The following is an 18,041-nucleotide window of genomic DNA, read 5'->3' as shown; positions in this document are numbered from 1 at the left end:
AGGTTGGGGAGTCCTGGAGAGGTCAACCCACGGTGGACTCAGACTCTGGAACGATGGGGGACCTCACTGGGACCGGTGTGCCACTCTGACTCGGGCGGTAGGTGACGGGTGCAGTGGTGGTTACGGGCATCAGGTTTCTTTGTCTTCAGAAGGGTCAGAGTTTTCCTTTGGGGATTCTTTTGAACAGAGATGCTGTTCACAGGCGGTCCAGTCTTTGGTGAAGGCAGTCAGTCTTCCCAGGGGTTCTGGAGGTGGCTGGCTGCAGGACAAGGCAACTTTTGGCGCAGGATCTCTGGAAACTCTAGACGGGCAGGTAGAGCAGGGGCCAAGTCACTTCTTCTCTGCAGTCTCCTCTGCTGTGCAACTTCTTTCGACTTCTTTCGTCCTTCGTAGGTTGGGGGCCTCTGTCTTCTGGGTTACCCCTAAATACCATATTTAGGGGGTGAAATTTGGGGTCTCGTGGTAGTAGAGTAAGGGCTTCTCACGTTAGGGTGATTAAACCCTTGGGGCGCCCACCCACTTGGGGGAGTGGACACAATCCTTTATACTGACTAGAGAGTGCCTGCCATCTGCAAGATGGCGGGCACTGAAGAGTGGCCTTCACCTTGCCTCTCCTACCTGAGGGGTGGGGTTGGAAAAGATGGGCACACCTTCTGGGTTGCTCTAACTTTTTCCGCCTGTCTTCCTTCCAAAAAAGGGAGTGAGACAGGAAGGGGGCCTGCTCCAGATACCATGAGAGGCTGGGAGTTGCATTGCTAAAGTGGCAAGGCATTTGAAGCTCCCCTGCTACAGATGGCTCTTCCTGACCAGTGGGAGGTGTGAACACCTCTGCCCAGGAAAGGCTTTATTTCTAGGCTCAGGGAGAAAAGGCTCTCAATCCAGGGGTCCAGAAACGTGTCTCTAGGTGGCAGGCTGGTGTTTACCAGTCAGAGAACCCACCAGAGGCTGGGAGTTTTTCAGGGGGTATCTCTAAGATGCCCTCTGAGTGCATTGTATAATAAATCCCACACTGGCATCAGTGTGGGTTTATTATGCTGACAAGTTTGCTACCACACTTCCCAGAATTCAGTCAAATTATTATTATGTTGTGGAGTTCGTAATAACAAACTCCCACGTACAATGTTTAAGAATGGAGTTAGACACTGCAGGGGTATAGTGTTCATGCAACTGTACCCTCACCAGTGGTATAGTGCACCCAGCTAGATGGGTGTCTTACCCATATCATAGGCAGTGGCTTGCAGGCATGGCGTGCCATGTCAACTCTTCACATTTCTCTGCCCCAAAACACACAGCCTGCAATGGCAGTGCGTGTGTGTTAAGGTATAGGATCTCTAAGAGTGGCACAATATGTGCTGCAGCCCTTAGAGGCCTTCCCTGGTCACAGTGCCATTGGTATCCATGGTACCTTTTTCAAGGGGCTCACATGTGGCCAGAGGTGCAAATTGGGGGTATAAAGTTACAGTTTTGGCATAGAACATAGGCCCTGGGGCCCGGATTGATTCAGAAAAGCGGGTGGTGATGAACAGAGTGTCTGAATTAAGCAGACCACTCTTACCCAGTCCAAAGATCAGGGCTTGATCCATCACCGTTTTTTAGCTCACTGCACCATCCCAGCTCAGAACTTGGCTATATGCAAATTAGTCTGACCCTGGCCCAGTGCATCATGGGAACAGGGCAGACCAAACTACCAAGCCAATTCTTATACTGGGAAGGAAACAAGCTTCCGGGGACCGGTTTCTGGCATTTCAGCCGTCTTCGGCCCGGCTTGCTTGAATCCTGATGGTGCAAGGAGCAAGGGACTCACATCTGAGTATACCCTTCCACGCTTATGGTGGACAAAAATGATTCAGAAAAGGGGGTGGTGATGAACAGAGTGTCTGAATTAAGTAGACCACTCTTACCCAGTCCAAAGATCAGGGCTTGATCCATCACCAATATGTGCTGCAGCCCTTAGAGGTCTTCCCTGGTCAAAGTGCCATTGGTAGCCATGGTACCTTTTTCAAGGGGCTCACATGTGGCCAGAGGTGCCAATTGGGGGTATAAAGTTACAGTTTTGGCATAGAACATAGGCCCTGGGAACCTGATTGGCAGGGACCAGGGCATATCAAGTCAAAGTGCATCGGAAATATGGCAAAAAGTGTGGGGGGGTTTACCGCAACAAAAACCGAGCTTCCTACAACAAGCAATAGTAAGTCCAGCACCATACAGTCAACCACTGATATTGCAACACCTTCCCATAGAAAAGGCAGGGAATTAAAATAGCACTCCACTGGAAATAATGTTAAATTAAATTCTTTTCCACTTTTTAAATAAAATGTATAATTAATGTAATGTTAAAAAAATTAAACATAATTACAATTATTTTATGATAATAATTTAATACCCTTTTTTAATTTAAAAATAAATTTAACAATTTTTTAAATAAAATAATTACATTATTTTAAATAACCCCTTGTAATTGCTAATACCCAGTAAATAAACATTTAACTTCACAAAGGGGATTTTCTAATAAATCTTTAAAAAATGTTAATTTAATATATTTAAATTAAATATTTAATTCAATATTAAGTTAACAGTGCTGTAGCATATTTTAATTGTGTCCTACATATAAAATAAACATACAACATTAACTCACAAAAATATTTAGCCCCTTCGCTGCTAGGCCTTTTGCCCCCGTGTGCTAAGCCTTTTTTTGGCTATTTGGGGTAGTTTGCGCTAAAGCCCCTGTAACTTTTAGACCACATAAGGTATCCACGCCAAATTTGCATCCTTTTCTTCCAACATCATGGGGATTCTAAAGGTACCCAGGTACGCAGATTCCAGAACTTTTCCAACACAGAAATTAGAGAAAAAAGTGATTTTTTCAGCTGAATTTGAGGTTTGCAGGAGATTCTGGGTAGGTAAACATTGGGGGACCCACGCAAGCCATACCTTGCTAGACTCCTCGGGGTGTCTAGTTTTCAGAAATGTCTGGGTTTGGTAGATTTCCCAAGATGTCCACGTTACGGTTTGGGCCGTTTCCTGTCGCCTGTACCAAGCCCAACCACACAAGTGAGTTATCATTTTTATCTGAAGACTTTGGGGAATGCGGGGAGGGTGAAATTTTGTGGAACTGTGCAGATTCTAGAACTTTCCATCACAGAAATGTGAGGAAAATTTGTTTTTTTTTTAAACAAAGTTTGAGGTTTGCAAAGGATTCTGGGTAACAGAACCCAGTGAGAGCCACACAAGTCACCACATCCTGGATTCCCTTAGGGGTCTAGTTTTCCAAAATGTATAGGTTTGCTAGATTTCCTAGGATTCCAGCTGCGCTAGGACCCAAAATCCAGAGGTAGGCACATTCCACAAAAAAGTCTGTGTCTAGTGGCCTTTCTGCTGCCCTGGGGAGGGGGGGAAGGTGCAGGTCAAAATGGGATGAAGGCCTTAATCCTTCTTTGGCATCAGGAAGTAGCAGGAATAACAACCATGACCCACTTACTATGCAAGTACCCTCTCGATAGCCCCTTTGGACAAAAGTACTTGCACGTACTGCCATGAGACAGACTGATGGTCCTCCATCAGTCGATCCTGGGATGGTGGAAGGTGAGAACGAGTGGCCTGAAAGGGTAGGACTTGCCCTTCCTGGACAATCTGCAGGATCCACCTGTCCGATGGTATGGCTTGCCAGCCTGGTAAAAGTAATTGGATCGTGCCTCCAACTGGATGGCTGTGCTCCACTAAGGGCATGCTAAAGGGTGTGGCAGAGCAGACAAGACCAAGGAATGTGCTGTGGCCTGCTTTCTTTGAAATGCTCCAGAGTGGAGTCCACTTTATCCCCAAAAATGCGAGTCCTATCAAGGGGCATTTCCATTAGAGACAATTGAACATTTCCCAAAAAACCCACAGATCTTACCCAGGTGTGGTGACAGATAGTGACACTAGTGTCAAGGGTTCGCCGAAAGCAATCCATGGTATCCAGGCCACAAAGGATTGTACATTTAGCAATGCCAAGGCCATCTTGTAAGGCTTGGCTCAGTACCAGACGAACATTTTTTGACAGCTGGGAGGACTTGAGCTACAGTGTCTCATAGCGTGTGAGAATACCAGCCAAGAAGGCAGCTGGAATTGACCGAGCAGGGAGCCAAACTTGTGAAAGAAAATACCCTCTTCCCAAAGGTCTCTACTCTAAGACTTCATATCCACAGTAGTTCGAAATTAATTTGTGTTGTCCTGCTGGTGAAAGGTTACACTACCAATCTCTCTGGGAAGGATGTGGAGTCAGAAAAGCAGGGTCACTGGGGAACGGATATTAGTGCCGCACAATCTAGTGATTCACTAGGGACCCTAAGAAAGTGTCAATGAGGGCCTCAATAAAGGGCAACAGGAGCTCAGTATTGGATGTCCCAGTTGGAAAACTTCAGCCAGAAGATTAGTTTGGACCTCCAACATGGGGAGATGAAGGTTGAGAACCTTAGCTGCACTTAACAACCACTGCGTAAGAGGCACTTTCCTCAGTGGCAGGGCCTGGAGGTGAAACAAGGCTGGTGTCAGGAGAGGTGTTGAGACCTCTGGCATCTTGAAGGTCCCATGCCAGTTTTCAAAATCAGAAAGTTACATAAACTCTTTGCCTCCATCATACTCATTATCAGAGTCCGCTCCAAATAAAGAACCTAGAGCACGAGGTCTGTCTTGCGGAACCGGGATGTCAAGGGGATCAGGTGGAGTGGGGAAAAGCTGCGGTCTAATGGACACTGCGTGCAACTCATTTGAGGTCGAGGTAGCGTCAACTCGGAATCTGAGAGTAGAATGGATTGCACCTCATCATAGAGCATCAAACGAGCTGGCATAGACATTCCGAAACCATACATAGAGCTGGCGGTGGAGTCAGCAGGGACGCCGGTAGAGGCCTGATGAGAGGTTAAGAGGGTCCCACTAGGGTCAATGGTGAACTTGCCAGTTATATCCCAGAAGGAGGACATATCGGTTCCGTGGGCCCTGCAGGCATGCCAGAGGGCTTTGGAAAAGCTTCAAAGAGTTGCAGCATGGCCTTGCACAATTCTTGGATCTGCCTTGGTAAAAAAGGTGGCCCGGAAACTCTGGTTGACCCAGAGTTGCAGGATTGGTTCTGACGTCTATCAACTTTGGGTGCGAGATCAAGAGGCATGGCAACACCCTTGTGCCTTCTCAGGTGTATGAGAGTGGCAGGAAGGGGCTGCATTCCGCTTGGATTTTTTAATGCTTTTCCTTTGATTTACTCGTAGATTTGGAGATCGCTGACCTCAGGACCAGCTTCTGGGACAAAACTTAAACTAAACTTTGGACTTGGACCGGTCTCAGTGTGGGCTGTTCCTATGCTTAGTGACAAATGAGCTTTGCCTCGTGGTCCTGGATTCATCCATGCACATTCACTGCAGGCCTTCGAGTCATGAGATGAGCTCCAGACACCTCAGGAAAACTTGATGGGGATCTGTCACTACAAGGTTTAAACTGTGTGCAACAGTCCTTATAAGGTTGAAACGCTATTGTCTTAGGAGATCAAATCAGCACACTGGATCTGGAATTTTTAAGTAAATGGGTCTCGAAAGAGGCAAGAGGTAGTAGAAAGGAAGGAACCGGCGTCAGCAAACAGGAATGGTGCCTAAATTGGCTCTGTACATCATTTCCAAAGTGGAAAGGTGTCACTTGACGGCACACAAAGGTACTCCTTAAAAGTTTCAGAATCCAGTGAGTCTGATGCCTTAGGAAGTATTCGATAGATGTGAAATCTGCAGTTAGAAGTACCTTACAGAAAGATTCTGTAGGTGAGCATCCATGAAAACCAATTGCCTGCCAAAAGATAATACATATTAAATGGATGAACTTTAAATACTCACATTTGTTTAGGCTTTGCAGAATACCACAAAAGCAATTTAATAAAAAAACTGAAAAAACAATCTATCTGACTTTATATTTAGGAAACATCTACATCCTATTTTCACGGACAGCCTTACATGTTGAAAAGAAGCCTTGCATGCCAGACCCAGCCTTCATTGTCCCTGTAGTGCTATATTATGCCATATGCACCTATATTAACACCACAAACAAAAGCTCATCAGGTGGCATGGTGATCATGTCAGGTAAATCCATCATAATCCAGACATAACTTTATGGACATGGTTAAAATTGTATAAAAAAAGATACAATCCTTAATGTGTGAGGCACAGCCATTTTATGCTATGGAACATCTACCCAGACGCAGCAAACATATGACAGGTGCACTCTCATAAGCTTAGAACTGGAACATGCCATATGCACAGGGACAGAAATACAAGCTTAAATCCTAAAAAGTACTTTAGTGTGTCCAGTGAAGCCTCCTGTACTGCACACATACAAACATCCAGCTGTGTCCTCCTATGCTGGGTGCAGGACCATATGTCTGACTCCGCACTAACTCCAATGCAGTGAATTATATGTGCCATTGGTTAACTGAAAGGGCTGAAAAATCATGACCAGTTCAAATTCATCCTGAGGCAAGTGTCCTAATGGAAGAATGAGGCTTCTCAATCTCGGATCATCCATGGCACCAAACCAATCTTCCTTGAACTTAAACCTTCCATCTACTGCCAGAGAAGGACTATCCAATTCAGACAGGCCGCCCTCCTAACCATGCCTTGTTTCAGAAAGGCCTGTGAAGTGGTACTCCTTTCTCAATCCAAATAGTCAAGATCTTGAAATCACTTGTGTCAAGGAGGAGAGTCCTCCAGTATCACCTTGAATTCCGGTAAATGGTAAAGACCTGGTGGTTCTGAAAAACTTGACCACTAAGGTGTTGATAAGGCTATAGGGAGAGGAATGCATCTGCAAACCAGACGCTACCTATTTGACTCCACTCTGATGTACTTTGTGCTCAAAAGCAAAATTCGCCTCAACTCTATTTGAGCACTGCTCTGAACCTCATGACATTCACCAAATGTTTTCCATTGAGGTCCAACTATAAATTCATTCTAAGCTGACCATGCACAAGACCGAGTAGCCTCTCACTCGACCACCCACAATGTGCTAAATATCTGCAAGCTGGATAGTGTTGGGTGCTACACTCTCTAATTTACTCCTTGCTTAAGAATGGAAACCAGTTCACGGTCACCTTAACAATACTATACACTTCGTGCTTAGTCCAAGATGCTACCAACCATGCAAAACAAACAGACCTCCTGAAAGTATTTTGGAGCCTTCACAAGTGTATGTAGAGCTATGCAAATGCTACAATACAAAAATCAACGAAATTCGTATAAAACACAACAGCAAACTTTTCTCTCATGCACATCATTTTCCAGGTGTATTTAATCATGATATATCTCAAAAAATAATATCAAAGAAGGGTAAGCACAATTCAAAAACCTATACTACTTTAGCATCATGGTAGCAGTGCATTTCCGGAGGGATCATTGTGAATTTGATTAACAAGTCTTCAGTACAAATTCATGCATAATTCAGCACTCACTGCTTTCCTGCAACTAATGTTCACATTTAATGATCCATTACTCAATATAACAATCTGTAAATGCTACTATAAGCACCGAATAATCTTTAATGATTAGCAACAGAGTAAGATCAGAAATGCAGAAAAGCAGGAAATAGCAATTAGAATTAGGGATTATTAACTTAAGGGACCAATCTCGGAAGGTACTGGATATGGAAACTGTGAGCTATGCTGAGAGAATGAAGAGAAAATATAAACAATAGAAGTAATGAACTTGATAGTTACCTCCATCATTTCCAGCTTTTCAGGGTAGGCCAGATCCCCCGGAGCAGGTTTGTAGCCTATGATGTCAGTCTGAATATAAATATGTGTCCTGTAGACAAGTCGTTCTTGTACATCTTCTAACATTTGCTTCACAACCGCTTCAAATGCACATAGATGTTCCGCTAAGAAAACATTTCAGTAATGTTAAACTCTATGCTTCGGTTTGAGAAATATTCTACATGGTCATAAACATCAATGTTGAAATTAAATAAAGTAATAATAGTTTAAAAGCTCCAGCATACATTTAGCAGACATGAAATACTGACCTAAAAAGTATGATAATCCAAAATAAATGTCAGTTATGAAATATGGATAGGACAAAACAGTTTTGGTAGGATGTTGTTTGGACTGCTGTGAATGCTTTAGGATACTTACCTTGAGAAATGAGTACTCGTGCCTCGTTGAAGTTATTTTTTACTTTAAACTTTTCTTTCATTTTTCAAACCTGGCAGGACATTTTCCACATCATCAACAGGGCATGCACATCATACTAGTATTCAAGATTATTAGAGCTCCACAATCAATTACATGTATGGTAATTAATAAAATGTGAATCTCTCCAAACAACATTCTAGTGATATAAGGTATCTGTAGAGCCGTGTGTGCGTCTAACAGAGATGGCAAACATCATACATGTCAGGGATGTGCACTAATTTTTGCCAAGAATGAGCAGAGGAAGCTCCATTTATACCTTGGTCAGGATGAGGGAGGTAGCATTGCACTATATGTTTGTGCATGGTCACTACATATCTTAAGATCTTTCAGACAACGTTCATGGGTCAGGGCAGTACTGTTTCTTCAGTTAACAGTCACTCTACGCCTACCATGATCAGGGCAAGTGTAATATATTTGTAAAATTGTTTAGGGATTTTCCATACAGACACCAAATAGGCTATCAAAAGAGTTACACCCAAATCAATAGTGGTGATCACCCTGAGCGTATTCAGCAGTTTATTGCAATGATAGAATACTGGGGGGAAGCCCAGGCTATCTCATAGAAGTCTGCATTTTCAGATCCACATCGCCAGAAGTCAGCATTATCCGATAGCCCAAATCTTAATATGCTAAAAAGAGAATAAAATGTCCTATGTGTATAATCAAATCAAACAGTACTTGTAGAGCGCAGATTATCACCCGTGAGGGTATGCAGGCGCTGGGTTGCTGGGCTTAGTAGAAGAGCCAGGTCTTGAGTCTCTTCCTGAAATACGTCAGTGATGGTGATGCTCAGAGGTGGAGCGGGAGGGTGTCAAGGACATGCCAGAGAGGTGGGAGAAGGAAGGGCCTCCGCTGTGGCTATGGCGGATGCCGGTGTCTGGGCGAGGTAGGTGGAGCCAAGGTTTCTGGATGGTCAGTGGAAGTTCAGGCGGTGGTTCTGGTTATTGGTTGCAGAGGGCTTTGTAGGCATTTGTCAGTAACTTGAATTGGCATCTTTTCTGTACAGGGAGCCAGCAAAGGTTTCTGATGTGTTGGGTGATGTGGGTCCGTTTGGGCAGGTTGAAGATCAGTCCGGCCACTGAGTTTTGTATTGTCTGAAGCCTTCTCATGAGTTCAGTGGTGATTCCTGCATACAGTGCGTTGCCGTAGTCTAACTGGCTGGTGATTAACGCTTGCGTGCTTGTTTTTCTCGTGCTGACAGGAATCATTTTAAGTTTCTTCGGAGAAAGCAGAGCATGGAAGCAGGCGGTGGAGACAGTGTTGATCTGTCATTTCATGCTGAGTTTCCTGTCCAGGGTGATGCTGAGGTTTTGCCGTGGTCTGTTCATGTGGGAGTAGGTTTGGCGGGCCACCAGGTGTCATTCCAGAGCCAGGTGTGGTTGTCAAATATCAGCACTTAGGTCTTGTCAGTGTTGACCTTCAGAGAGTTGTCGTTCATCCAGTCTGACATTCATCCAGCAGTTGTGGACATTGGTCTTAGTGGTGGTGGGGTTTGCTGAGAGCAAGAGGATGAGATGGGTATCGTCGACATATGATATCATGTTGAGATTGTGGGTTCTGACTATGTCAGCTAGAGGAATCATGTAGGTGTTGAAATGCGTGGAGCTGAGGAATGAACCTTGAGGGACACCACAGATGGCACTCGTGGGTTACAGAGTGAAGGGAGGCAGGCTGATTCTCTGCGTTCATTCAGTGAGGAATGATGCAATCCACTTGAGTGCGTCTCCCTTGATCTCGATCTGGTGCAATCTCTTGATAAATATGTGGTGGGATACGGTGCTGAAAGCTGTGGAAAGGTCGAGGAGGATCAGGGCAGCCATTATCTCCTGTCAAGAAGGGAAAGAATATCAATGGCGGCATCGGCAGTCTCTGTGTTGTGGTTGGCACAGACACCAGAATGGGAGGTGTCTAACAGGTTTTTTTTCTTCATGTGTTTGGTGAGCTTCCAGTTGATGGCCTTCTCCAGGACATTGGCAGGGAAAGAGAGCAGATAGATGGGGCAATATTTCTGGAGCTTGCTTGACTCTGTGGCTGGTTTCTTCAGGAGAGGTCTGATTTCTGTGTGTTTGCATGTGTTGGGAAAGGTGGCTGTGGCGATGGATGCATTGAGGATGGTGGTGAGTTGGTGGCTGATCTTGTTGCTTCCTAGGTTGAAGAGGCAGTGGGGGCAGGAGTCAATGGGTGCTCCTGAGTGAATGGAGTTCATGATGGCTGTGGTGAGCTGTTCCCATGCAGTGAGTTGCTGGACGGGGGAGGCTTCCATTGGGGTGAGGAGGCTGAGGGCAGTCGGTGGAGTTTCTGCGAAGGAGGAATTGTGTTCTCGGTGGCTGTTGGGCAGGAGAACTCTGATGATGCTGAAGAGTTTCTTGGTGTGGTTGACACTTGCCTTGATGTGGTCTGCAAGGGCGTCTTTATTCTTTTCACATCTGAGTCATTGGTGGTGTGTGTTGAGTGCTGACTTGAAGGTGAGTCAGTCTGTTGAGTCTCTGTTGGTGTGCCATCCCTCTCTAGTTGTCTGGGCTTCATTGTACTGAGGTCTGGAATGTACCAGCAGGCTTATTTGGTGGATCTCCGGGTTTTGGATGTGTTGATGGGGGCGACTAAGTCATAGGCGTAGGTGATCCAGGTGTTGAAGTTCTAGACTGCTTGTTCTAGGTTGGTTGGGGCATCGGGCTGGGTGGTGTTGAGAGTGTCCATCCATTGAGTTTGTGTTCGCTTTGATCCAGCTGTAGAAGGAGGTGTTTTTGAGGGGGGGGGGGGGCATTGGAGGGGGCGCGTCTGCGATGGTGAAGTCGACGATGAAGTGGTGTGTCCAGTTGTGTTAGGTGTCATGGCTGTATTTGATTCTATTGCTGGACTTCAACATAGCTTCCAGTGTGTGTCCTTCTCTGTGTGTGGGATCTGTAACCAACTGGGTGAGGCCGATGTTGTTCATCCATTCCAGGAGGTTGATGGAGTTAGTGTCTGTGGGGTTGCCCAGGTGGGAGTTGAGGTCTTACAAGAAGATGAAGTGGTTGGTGGCAAGTGGGGCAATGAAGTCTGTGATGGCGTCGCAGATACTGGTCGTAAACAGAGGTTGCTGTGGACACTCAATGATTGATATTACAATCTATATCAGCGCAATCGCAGTAAAGGGGAGGTACACAGATGTCAGAGAAAGAATTTAAATGTAACACAGAGTATGTAGAGAAAACAAGGCATTGTATATACTAAATTGACATTTGTAGTAAAATTGTCTGTGCGAAGTGTCCCACGTGAAAAGTGAAACCTATAAGTATGGAATGTGACTTTCTGTGACATAAAAGCAACATTTCAATATTTTTACAGAAACAACCATTCAATAGATACACAATCAATGTTGGCAGCCTCCTAGTGTAATCATAAGGGCTGAGAATTGGTTCGCTTCAAGTTGTCAACGGCGTTTCGACCCAACTAGCAATGCGGGTCTCATCAGGACCTATCAATGTAGGGACACCTGCAATTTGATAATCAATGCATCAGTGGGCAGCAATGTAAGAGAAGGACAGGATCTAGTTGGATAACTGAACATAAATTAGTGTCATACCCGTGGGTGACTGACAGTGGTGTGGTGAGCACCTGTGGGAGTGAAGGGTAGCAAGGGATACTCACACAGGGCCCGACCGGGCACTGTGTGAGTAACAGGTAAAAGGATTATTTACATGAGGAATATTTATCACAGGAGAGTACCAAGTAGCAGCAATGATGGCGTGTATAACTTTCCCTATGGAGGGAAAGTGGCTGGCAATCAGTATTTTCCAAAAGTGTGGTTGTAAAACCTGTCCAGAATCAGTGTGTGAAAAAGATATAACACCCTGTCAAGGTCAGTGTTAAAACGTATTATGGCAAAATGACAATAATGCCAGCATTTGCAAAGCGCCCAGCTACCTCCGACGGAGGTGTCCCGGCGCTGGGGGACGTCTGGAAGATTAAGCAAGCTATTGCCCAGAGTCACAAGGTGCTGGGCTAACCTGCCGCATGGGATCGAACCATGAATCCCGTGTTCCGGAGTCAGGCACCCTGGTCGCTGCTCCACACTTCTTCCACAAAAAGGAGGTCAATTGCTTAACATATCTCTTACTGCGTAATATGTTGGTGGCGTGAAACATTTTGAGGTGCCTTTAGTAGACTGCAGTAAAAGCTCCGCCGTTTCCTTTGAGGATTCCTAAAAATGACAGGAAGTACTTAGAATTGTTTGTGGCAGAAACCATTGTGTGTCACGAGGAGTCTGTAAGCGTGTTAGCATCTCTAACCGATATTGGAATTGTTTCAAGAAGTCCAATGAGGGGTTCAGGGTAAATCTGCGGCGGAGAAATTTCGCCCGCGATTCCTTCTTGTGACTCCTATGTATCTTGTACATTCTACCAGGGGCGGATTGGCCCTGCGGGCATTCGGGAATCGGCCGAAGGGCCGCTGTTTCAGTGTCCTCTGTAGGCCGTTTTTTTTCTCCCCTTTCCCAGTCCACAGAGAGTGCTCTCTGCTGTCTGCTCTCTGTCGACTGGGAAATGGGAGAAAAAAACGGCCCACAGAGGGCATGGAGACAGAAACAGAAATGAAAGCTTCACTGTGCAGGCCATACAACGATTATCAGCTGTGGCCTCTACTGCACCCCCTGCCCTGCAAAGCAATCACGCTGAGGGTGGCTGGGGAGGGGTGATTGTTTACAAGAATCGGCCTCACGGGGGGCCAGGTGTTTGGCCGGCCTTTTGAGCCAATTTTACCATGGCCCCCATGGGGCCCACGCCGCCGGGGAAACAGTGATAGTCTTAACACCTCGCCCACAGCCCCTCACATTCAGGGCACAGTGGGCGAGGAACAATGGGTCTGGCTGTGGGGGCCAGGTGATGTTTTGAAAGCACACAATCTTCACCTTAGCGCCCCCCCCCCCCGCAAAAAGTTTTTTTAAAAAAGGGTTATAGTTCTTTCTCGGTGTCATCATTTTAGAACTGATGCATTTTCAATATTACATTCAAGGAAGTCATGGTTGCGGCTTTTCTATTTTATGCAACTAACAACCATTGACAAAACCTATAGTTCTGGCTTGTTGTAGGTGTAACATTACGTGCTGTATTATATATCTGAACGCAATGACAGAAGCAGCAAAATACCAGTCGGGTGGCACACTATGCTAAGCACAGATTTGTAGCTTAGGTGTTTTAAGCTACGCCCATAATTACATTGAACACCCCCTTTGGAGAGACCCCTCAGTTTTGTCATCCCACTTAAAGCCCTGGAAACAACACCATGTCACAGACACCTCAGGGCCTGGCACTGTGCATCATGCATGAGTCATGACTTCCAAGTTTTCTGATTGACTATGTGCAGGGGCATCTTGAACGTCTCCCTTTGCTTTAGGAACTACAGCGAGGGGTGAGTTCCTGATGAGTCTCTTCTGTCTGCAACTCTGCGTACAAAGGCTCAGCTCACAATTATTGTGAAAATGTGGGGGAGAGTATATGAAGGGATGCCTGGATGGATCAGTGAAAGGGTGAATGGATGAATGAAAGGGTGAATGGATGGATGATGAGAGAGAATGGGTGGATGGATGAGTGAAATGATGGATGGATTGATTAATTGATAAGTGAAAGTGTGAATGGATGAACAGATGTGTGAAAGGGTGGCCGTAAGGATGGATGCGTGAGTGAAAGGGAGGGTACATGGGCAAAAGATTGGATAGATGAGTGAAGGGGTGAAAGGATGGATGAGAGAAAAGATGGATGGCTGATTGAAAGGATGGATGAGTGATAGGGTTAATGGATGGATGCATGAGTGGATGAGTAGATGGATAGTTGAGTGGATGGAAGGAAGGATGGATGGATGGCTAAGTGAAAGGGTCGATGGAGAGAAAAAGGGAGAATTGATGGCTGAAAGGGTGAATAGGTGGAAGGATGAGTGACTGGGTGGATGGATAAGAAAGTGAAAGGATGGGTGAGAGGGCAAATGGCTAGATGGATGAGTGAAGAGATGGATTGGGTAAAACGGTGGATGGAGAGAAAAAGTGAGGATGGATGTGTGGTTGACTGAAAGGGTGAATGTGTCTAAGGGTGAGTGACTGGGTGGATGGATGAGTAAGTGAACGGGTGGCTGGATGGGTGAAAGGGTAAATGGATGGATGAGTGAATGGATGGATGGGTGGAAGAGTGGATGGATGGGTGGATAATGGGTGGATGAGTAAAAGGGTGGATGGAGGGATGGATGAGTGAAATGATGGATGGAAGAATACATGTTGGATAGGTTTGCAAATGGTTGAATATGTTTGGATCTGGATTAGCGGCATCTTATGTTTGCCACTGTACATCTCACAATGACTATCCAAGCAGATCTTCCCGACCGTTTCTCTCACCAAACATGCATGCTCAGAACCATGAATTGTAAATAAAATATCAGACTGGACAACCCAGTGCTGTAACCATATATATAGATTATTATCATATGAAATACCACAAAAAGACCTGCACAGTTGATCAAAGCTGCGTGCATACTGAAAAACCGTGAAGTACACGATTGGTTCAACCTGATATAAAGTTATTTTGACTAGTGCTTAAATGGTTGTCTATTAACTTACTTACATAACAATGCGCAACCTCCTCTGATGGGTCTGTAAAACGTACCTTTTGTCCAGAAGGTTTGTTCTGAATGTTAACCCTTTGTCCTGAATTTTTACACTCCCCATCCTGAATTTGCACCCATGCCAGTTGGTCACCCTAGTCCGGACACTCCCATACAGAACTACAGAGTGTTCACCCTGCCTTTTCTATTTGGTTACTCTTGTAACCAGATGCACCACACTGCCAAGCTCTAACTCAAGAGGGGCCATCTAATCCCCTTGGCATCCCACTCTCCACAGGGCTGACCAAAGTAGGCTGAGTAAAGCAGTACTCAAAGCTACATTGAGTGTGCCTCAATTGTCATCCCACCGAATCCAGAAAATACTGCACTAGACTCAGTGCAGTAGGTCTTCCTCAAAGGTTTACTTGACTTGCCACATCCAGCACCCAGAAATGCAATGTGTTGCTAGCCGATCCCTTCCTCTGAAGCAAGAAGGAACACGTAGGAACCATTTTGTTTACCATTTCTTTGCACAATTTACTGATTCATTTGTGTGCCAGTTAATAATGTAACTTAATTTTAAAGGCCTCATCCAAAATGCAGACAAGGGGCATATTTCTCTATATGCCAAAAATATTAATTAGTAAGTTTTGGTTAGTTTTGTTTGTAGTGTGTAAGTCTGACTGCACTCTATTTTAGGTCCTAAGCCAGAATGTGGCAACATGTTTGTGTGTTGATTTCAGGACATGTCTAAGATTTTGTGTAATGTGATTTCTCAAAAGAGAGCTGTTTAGCCTCATTCTATGCTAGGCCTTGTTCGAAGCCTAAGCAAAATTTGCAAACTTGGCACTTCTTTCTCTGTGCAGAAGAATTAACTTTTCTAGCATGTTCAGGTTAGAATTCCTTTTTGCAGATTTTATATCATTTTCATGATTAATTGAGTAATCCTCAGTCTCCTCATGGTCCAGACTTGAAGGCAGCAACAGATGTGAATAAAACTGTGTTTTTTGTATATAGACATCACTTGCTGGATGTGAAATAAATTTATGACTAGATTGTACAGATACATTTTTCAGCATTCTTTACACCCTAGACTGCCTTTTCCTCATTTGTGAATTCTTACTTTTGTTATTACATGTTCTGTTCCCAGAGATTCCAGTCTTACCCTTTCTCCTTGAATTTGTACTAGATTTCTGTGATGATTAGCTGGTTGGGAAAGAGTATCTAACTACCTGGTGCAGGGCGTTAAGACTGCATGTAAGTATTCAGTTATCAGACCTGCAGTGCTCCTAGTCTTTACCAATGTTACTTACTCTGTAAGCTTTAAAAGGCTTAATTTACTAAATATTTCTCTACGAATTTGACTTCAAAGAGTTACCAAATAGTGTTTCATGAAAGGACACGCCCCTTGAATGTGGGACACGCCCCTTAACTGTAGGCCACGCTCCTTAAATGTATGCCACGCCCCTTGAACGTGGGCCACTTTTTTCGTCAGTGCCCGGGCCAAATTGTGATCCCAATCCGACCCTGCATTCTACATGTAAAGTTTCTTGGCACTGTATATGAAGATTGAAATTATCTGGTTTACGGCTTTGTCACAAAAAAATCTATTGATGAATGTTTACTTAATATGCTGAATTGTAGAAACGATATTGCGAAATTTATTTTGTGTTAAAACCGGATTTACAGGATTGCTACATAACATTGGAGAATTATATGCCACTACCTCGCATACACTCCATTAGGCCTGACAACTGCATCAACAGACCTAGAAAAACGCCTGTATTATGTGATTATATGCATATTGCCAAATACATTTCCTTGCATGTCCTAATCTACAATGAGATTACCTCATAGCCCCTCATACACTGCAGACCTATCATTCTCCGTTAATAGACAGAGAACATCCCCGCCACGCTTTCGGATAATGTATCTTAAACAATTTCCTTCTTTTGTACATCAAAGGCACCTCTATTTTTTGTGCCACACACCAACTGTTAAATGTACGTCGTAATCTCTCACACTCGAGAGTAATTCCGTAGAATAATTATCTTCTAGCCAGGTCTGCCCGCATTCGCTACTCATGACCACCAGAGCGCGCATGTGGACTATAAATCAAGACCTGAGAACAGGATCGGTCTTTACATTTCCCAAGCAGAGACGGACGAGCAGAGGCGCAACTAGAGCTAAATTCCGGGGTGGGGGTGGGGGGTCTGGGGAGGGCTAGGAGCACTTCCTGTCATTTTTAGGAATCCTCAAAGTAAACAGAGGAACTTTTACTGCAGTGTACTAAAGGCACCTCGGCACCTCTAATTGTTTCACGCCGCCAACTAATTACGCGGTAAGAGGATGGTTGAGCAAATAACCTCCTTTTTGCCATAATACTTTTTAACACTGACCTTGACAGGGTGTTATGTTACCTTTTTCAGACACTGCCTTCTGGACGTATTACAACCACACCTTTGGAAATTACTGATTGCCAGCCACTTTCCCTCTGTAGGGTAAGTTATATACGCCCTCATTGATGGTACTTGGTACTCTCCTGTGATAAATATTCCTCATGTAAAGAATCCTTTAACCCTTTACCCATACAGTGCCCGGTCGGGCCCTGTGTGAGTATCCCTTGCTACCCTTCACTCCCACAGGTGCTCACCACACCACTGTCAGTCACCCACGGGTATGACACTGATTTATGTTCAGTTATCCAACTAGATCCTGTCCTTCTCTTACATTGCTGCCCACTGATGCATTGATTATCAAATTGCAGGTGTCCCTACATTGATAGGTCCTGATGAGACCCCACATTGCTAGTTGGGTCGAAACGCCGTTGACAACTTGAAGCGAACCAATTCTCAGCCCCTATGATTTATGTTCAGTTATCCTACTAGATCCTGTCCTTCTCTTAAATTGCTGCCCACTGATACATTGATTATCAAATTGCAGGTGTCCCTACATTGATAGGTCCTGATGAGACCCCACATTGCTAGTTCGGTCGAAACGCCGTTGACAACTTGAAGCGAACCAATTCTCAGCCCCTATGATTACTCTAGGAGGCTTCCAACATTGTTTGTGTATCTATTGAATGCTCGTTTCTGTGAAAATATTAAAACCTTGCTTTTATGTCACAAAAAGTCACATTCTATACTTATCAATTAATCAATCAAGGCATTTATATAGCGCGCTACTCACCCGGAGGGTCTCAAGGCGCTTGGGAAGGGGAGGTCCGCTACTGCTCGAACAGCCAGGTCTTGAGCTGCTTCCTGAAGGCGAGGTGGTC

General features: G+C 44.8%; 1 protein-coding gene across 1 annotated transcript in view; it reads right to left on the bottom strand.

Moving 5' to 3' along the window:
- Positions 1–18,041, bottom strand: part of LOC147659349 (conserved oligomeric Golgi complex subunit 3-like) — a 258,308-nt gene that overhangs the window by 35,877 nt on the left and 204,390 nt on the right. The window contains exon 13 of the mRNA XM_086951828.1: positions 7,724–7,884. Within this exon, the coding sequence (XP_086807954.1) occupies positions 7,724–7,884 (161 nt within the window). The remainder of the gene's footprint in view (positions 1–7,723; positions 7,885–18,041) is intronic.

Source organism: Lissotriton vulgaris, unplaced genomic scaffold (assembly GCF_964263255.1).
Source record: "Lissotriton vulgaris unplaced genomic scaffold, aLisVul1.2 SCAFFOLD_663, whole genome shotgun sequence".
NCBI classification, from domain to species: domain Eukaryota; kingdom Metazoa; phylum Chordata; class Amphibia; order Caudata; family Salamandridae; genus Lissotriton; species Lissotriton vulgaris.
This window is presented reverse-complemented; position numbering and strand designations above follow the sequence as displayed.